This window comes from Anomalospiza imberbis, chromosome 38, assembly GCF_031753505.1.
Source record: "Anomalospiza imberbis isolate Cuckoo-Finch-1a 21T00152 chromosome 38, ASM3175350v1, whole genome shotgun sequence".
In the NCBI taxonomy this organism is placed as follows: Eukaryota; Metazoa; Chordata; class Aves; order Passeriformes; family Viduidae; genus Anomalospiza; species Anomalospiza imberbis.
In genome coordinates, this window is record NC_089718.1 from 1154018 (window position 1) to 1159920 (window position 5903).

At 63.6% G+C, this 5903-nt stretch overlaps 1 protein-coding gene across 1 annotated transcript; it reads left to right on the plus strand.

Annotated features, from left to right (window-relative positions):
- Positions 1-260: 260 nt before the first annotated feature.
- LOC137464206 (serine/threonine-protein kinase pim-1-like) lies at positions 261-4760 on the plus strand. The gene is given in 8 exon segments (XM_068175514.1): positions 261-800; positions 886-936; positions 1166-1535; positions 1753-1929; positions 2222-2346; positions 2348-2545; positions 3286-3444; positions 4692-4760. Coding segments are annotated over 8 exon segments (1689 nt in total).
- The last annotated feature ends 1143 nt before the right edge of the window (positions 4761-5903 follow it).

Sequence of the window (5903 nt, forward strand, 5' to 3'; positions counted from 1 at the left end):
TTTGTTCGTTAGTGTCTTTCGTTCCGCGGGGCTCGCGGCGGCTCCTCCGTTGGGTTCGCGGAGGCAACGGAGGAACGTTCGCGAGCTCCGGCGGTTCCGCAGCAGCAGCAGCAGCAGCAGCAGCAGCAGCAGCAGTAGCAGCGCTTCTCTCGATCGGTTTTCCGCTCGAGTTTCCACTCGCTCCCCATCCCCTTGTCCCTCTCACACTCACTCTATTCCCGTCCCGTCCCGTCCGTGTTCTGCCTCTCCCAGCCCGGCTCATGCCGCGTCCCGCAAGGCGCCGCTCGGCGGGGCCGCCCCGTGCCCGGCCCTGCCCGTCCCGCCGCGGAGCCGCCTCGGCCGGGCTCTCTCCGACCTGGCTGTGGCGCTGCTGGAAGTGCCTCTCGCTCTGGTGCTGGCGGAGCAGCGCGGTCTTTTGGCTCCGCCTGGCGCGGGCTCTGGGCCGGCCCCGGCCGAGGCCCCGGCCCCAAACCAAGCCCCTCCCGCGGTTCCGCCCGCAGCCGCCCCGCTGCCGCCCCGCGCCCGCCCCGGCCCCGACAGCGTCGCCGGCAGCTTCCCTGCTCCGAGCTCCCCTGCTGCTCGGCTCGGCCGCCGGCCCCGAGCCGCTGCAGCCCGGGGCGGCTCGGCAAGCAGCAGCGCGCCGGGCGGTCGGGTTCCCGGGGCAGAAGAGCGGGAGCGCGGTGCCGCCCGCACGGGCGGAGAAGCCTCCCCTGGAGCAGCTCTACCGGGAGGGCCCGCTGCTGGGGAGCGGCGGCTGCGGCAGCGTTTACTCCGGGACCCGGCTCGCCGACGGCGCCCCGGTAAGAGACGGGGCCGGAGCGGAGGGGGCGACGGGCGGCGGGCGGCGGTCGGAGAGCTCAGCCCGGCGCTCGCCTTGGTTTGTAGGTGGCCATCAAGCGAGTGCGCCGCGATCGCATCTCGGAGTGGGCGCGGCTGGTGAGTGAGCGGGGCCAGCGGGAGAAGCCGGCGGGGCGTGCCGGGCGGGGCTGAGGCGAGGCCCGGCAGGGTGGCAGCCGGAACGCTGCGAGGGCAGCGAGCGGGGAGTGAGCGGGGGCCGCGCAGCGTCCCGGGCCGGGAAATGGCCAGCGGCGCCGGGGCCGTGCAGGGGGTGCCCAAGGCGCGGCGCAGCATCGGCCCCGCTGAGGGCATCGCGGTCCCCCCGCAGCACAACGGCGCCCTTGTGCCCATGGAGCTGGCACTGCTGTGGATGGTGTCGTGCCCTGGCTTTCGCGGCGTCGTGCGGCTCCTGGACTGGTTCGAGCTGCCCGACGGCTTCGCGCTGGTCATGGAGCGTCCGCAGCGCTGTCAGGACCTCTGGGACTTCCTGGCCGAGCGGGGGTTCCTGACGGAGCCCGTGGCGCGGGGGCTGTTCTGCCAGGTGCTGGAGGCCGTGCGGCACTGCACCAGCCGCGGCGTCCTGCACCGCGACATCAAGGCCGAGAACGTCCTCGTCGACCTGGCCACGGGCGAGGCCAAGCTCATCGACTTCGGCTGCGGCACGATCCTCCAGGACACGTTCTACACCCGGATGTCAGGTGAGCCCAAAGCCGGGCCCAGCCGGGCAGCGGAGGTTCCCCCCTTTGCTGGCAGAGGGGGAAGAGGGAGGGAGGGCAGGAGGGGGAATCCTTCTTCAGCCGGCTGCAGCCAAGTTGCTTTTCGGCGGGGCAGGGGCTGGCTGTTGTGAAACGGGAGCTGGCTGGGAGGGAGGGAGGGAGCAGCATGGGCCTGATGAGCTGTGCCCTTGTCCCATAGGAACGCCGGAGTACTGCCCACCGGAGTGGATCCTCTTTGGCTGCTACCATGGCCAGCCAGCCACCATCTGGTCCCTGGGCATCCTGCTCTATGACCTGGTCTGCGGGGACCTTCCTTTCCATACAAACAAGGACATCGTCCGGGGCCAGCTCTTCTTCCCACCCCGGGTGTCTCAAGGTGGGGATGCGCCTTCAAGGCTCAGGAGGAAGAACGGGGTTGGGAGGGGGCAGCTGGCACAGAAGCGTCCCGCTCCAGCAGCTAGTGAGGCGGTTGATCTCCTGGGTTAGCTGGAGGAGGTGGCACGTGTGCCTCTGTGCTGCTCTCCTCCGGAAGGGAGGATCAGTGGGAAGCTTTTGGCTGCAGCTCCGAGCACTCCTAGTGTGGCCTGGGCACCGTGGAATGTGGGAGAGCACGAGCACGGACAGGAGCCTTGTCTCGCTGAGTGGCGGTTTCTGGTTTCTCTCTGCAGGGTGCCAGCACCTCATCAGGTGGTGTTTATCCCTGGAGCCCGCAGACAGGCCATCACTGGAAGACCTTTTTGAGCATTCTTGGCTGCAGGAGCCCTGCCTGGCCCAGGAGACAGCAGAGATCCATCCCTCTGCTCAGTAGGATCCAGGAGCCCAGCAAGTACCCGCTGCACGCGTCTCGTGGCACTCCAAGAAAACCCCGGAGCGTTTCCCTGCGGCCGCAGCCCGGAGGAGAGAGCGCAGCTGAGGAGATGCTTCCGCTGGTCCCCGGCGAGTTGTGGAGGGAGCGGCTCAGTGCTCCCCGTCCCATTGGAGAAGGGGTGGCAGTGCGGTGAAGGTGCCACGGACTGGAACAGGGGAAACATCCCCCGGCAGCTCAATGGCATCGAGATGAGCCCGCAAGCCGAGGCACAGCTGGCGTGTTCTTCTGGAGCACCACGTGGAGCTGGGAACACCATCCTCGAGCTGGCCGCTGGCGGGGCAAAGCCGAGTGGCTTTGGCTGCGGCCCCTTCCTGGAGGACACGCTCTGCGCCCCGATGAAATCAAGATGAGTCCCCAGCCGGCGCAGGGGCGGGGGGATGCTCGTGCTTCCAGGCATGGCAGGGCTCGGGCTGGCCACGCGCCGCAGGTTCCCCGCTCGGCGGCACTGGGGAATATTAATTTTTTGCCCGGCCGCCAAGCTGCTTTTTGGTGGGGCAGGGGACGGGTGTAGTGGAAGGGGAGCCGGCTCCTGGCCTTTCTGACAGCTTCTGCCAGCCAGCCTGGCATGGGCTGGGGCGGGGGCAGCCAGCCTGACAAAGCATCCATCCATGTGGATGGGGGCAGCAGAGGGGGACGGGTTCCGAAGCCGTGCCCCAGCTGATCTGCTTTGCAGGCCCTTGAGGAACGGGTGCGTTCACGGGCGGGAAAGGTGGGGTTTTTCCCCACCCATGGACAGGTTTAATTCTCGCATGGAGTGGTCAGACCCTCCTCAGGCCCGTGAAACGGTGACAGGCTTTGTAGCTTCTTCTTGTTTCCAGGTCTTGTTTTGAATTGATTTCATGCATTTGTTCTTTGTTTTCCCAGGAAGATTACACCTGGTCCCTGGACCGGATAGGGAAGAGCCTGCACTCTCCGTGGAGCACCTCCAGTGCCAGCGCTACCCCAGGGGCCACGGTCTGCGGGGACATCCCCTTCAAGAAGGACGAGGACCTCGTGCGGGATCGGCTCCTCTCCTGGCAGCAGGTCTCCAGAGCGGCACCCGGCTCCACAGCTGGGCTGGCAGAAGGGCTTCGGGCAGAGGGCAGAGGGCACACGGGCATCCCACCCTGGCAGCTGCTGAGGAGGCTGCTGTGCTGTGCTTAAGCGGAGGAGGTGGAACGTGGCCTGCCACGCTGCCCTTCTCTCCAAACAGAGAATGGCTCGGGAGGTTTGGGCTCTGAGCACAGCCAGCAGCCTGGCCCGGGCCCAGGTCATGGTGGGACAGGGGGACAGGAGCCTTCTGTGACTGACCGTGGCTCTCTGTTTTCTCTCCGCAGGCTGCCAGCACCTCATGCCATGGAAATGGCTCCGCTCGGCCTGCCAGTCTGGGAGGGCTGGAGGGCGGCGGGTGCTCGTTTGCTGTCAAAAATAAATTGTTTTTTTTTTTTGTCATCATCACGATCACAGCATTTTTTTCATCCTTTTCCAAGGTTTTGGCCTCCCTTCCTCAAGGCTAATCTTTTTGTGTCCTTCCTCAGCCACTTGATGGCATTTGGCAGGGGGGGGGTTAAGCAATGGGAAAAGTTCAACAACAGCTCCTGGTGCCAACTGCAGCAGCCCCTTCAAGAGCCCTGAGCTACCAGCGAGGTCCATGTCTGCCTTGCAAAAGGGAGTGGTTTGCAGCCATGGGGTTGTCGCCCTGCTGCAAAAGCTGGGAGGAAATCAGAAGTGGCAAAATGCCAATTTGGCTCAAGCCCTGCCCAGGTTCTTCATCTTTCCCTCTGCTCAGTGATAGGCAGGCAGGGCTGGACTCCAGCGAGGTTCAAGCTCTTGGTGCTCCCTGGCATCAAGGGGATCAAGTCAACTCTTGTATTCAGTGACTGCAATAGAGCTCCTGAAGGAAAAAAGGGAATGTCGTGAGGTGGGGCCTCCTTCTTGTCTCCTTTGTCTCCTTTGTCTGCCCAGGAGCCCCTTGGAAAGGGAAATGCCCACACGGGTTTATCTGACTCCTTCCCAGCCAGCCTTTCCCTCACTCCCGGGTCTCATTTGCTCCGCAGGCTTCACCAGCTCGCTCAGCTCGGAGGAGCTCTCAGAGGAGAAAACGCTGCCTGGCGTGGGGCTGTCTGATCCCTGTCTCATCTGGATTCCATTTGCCCCGCTCCCTCCCCCATCCAAGAGACCCAAGGATGCCCCGCAGCCCCACGGTCCTGCAGCAGGTGCCGGGCACGTTCCCTCCCGCGCTCCTTGGTGGCCCTGGGGAGGCTGCAGAGCCCTCCCTGTGTGTGGGACAGCTGCTGCAGCACCGCTGTGCCTGCGTGCGAGCAGCACCCGAGGAGCAGCTGCGCAAGTTCCGAGTCTGAAGTGGAATCCTCGGCGCACACAAATGACAACTGGCATCTCAGGGGCTGCCAGGAGAAGCTAAATCCATCTGCTCACTGCCCTTTCCAGCCAGAGCCTCGCCGAGGCAATTGGAAGAATTGCCCCTGCCCAGGAAGCTCGCAGGTAGAAGAGAGGAGCAAAAGCCACGTGTTTCTGAAACAAGAAATGTCAGAATGAGGTTCCTTAACACTAATTTGCTATTTAAGAAGGGATCATTTATTGAGGCCTGAGGCCCAGTGAGGGATAACTCCTAACCTGACGTGGACATGTAATTCTACCAAGTGTGTTGCTCATATACAGTCACTAAATGCCAATCACAATTTACCCATTTCCATAAATCTCACCCCGAGTTCCCAGATTCAGTCCTTGTTTTCTCTATCACTGCACCCTTGAGCCAGATGTCTTCTTCTTGTCTTCCAGCCATCCTTGCTGGGAAAGCAGCCCCTGCATGCCTTGTTCCTGTGCTGAAACTTCACAGGCACGGTAAAAATGGAATGAACCCTTTGGGTCTCAAGGCCAAGGCTTTGTGTGGCCAGGCAGGGGCAGGCAGGAGGCAGAGCTGTCAGCCAAGGAAGGGGCCAGCGAGGTGGGGCAGCCGGGGGATGACGACAGCCTGCAGGGACAGAGGCCAGGGCAGGGACACCGCAGGACAGCCTGGGCTGCACAGGGCACAGGGATATGCAGCAGCTGCAAGGCCCTGACAGAGCCAACCTGTGCAGCCCTTTGGCCGTGGCTGCTGGCCCTGGGCCTGAGGCCACGAGGGGACAAGTGACCCTTGCAGCCCTGGGGCCTCATGGCCTCCTTGTCCCTGCTCAGCAGCCTGGCAGTGGCCGCCCCATGGTCCTGCCCTTGGCATTGCACATCCCCTCATCCCAGTGTCCATCCCGGGAAGAGCCCTGAGCAACGAGGGAGGGACAGGATCTGCCTTGCCAGAGGCTGGGGCTCAGCCTTGGCCCTTTGCATTCCTGAAACACATCCAGGTTTGCTCAGCACCAGAGACACCTTTCCCTTGTTTGTCCCCACCTGTCATCAGCGCCTCCAGTTCTCTGCTCTGCCTGGGGCCTGGGGACACTTTGATATGAATTGTGTCCTTGAGTGGAACCCATTTACAGTTAAAGAAATTT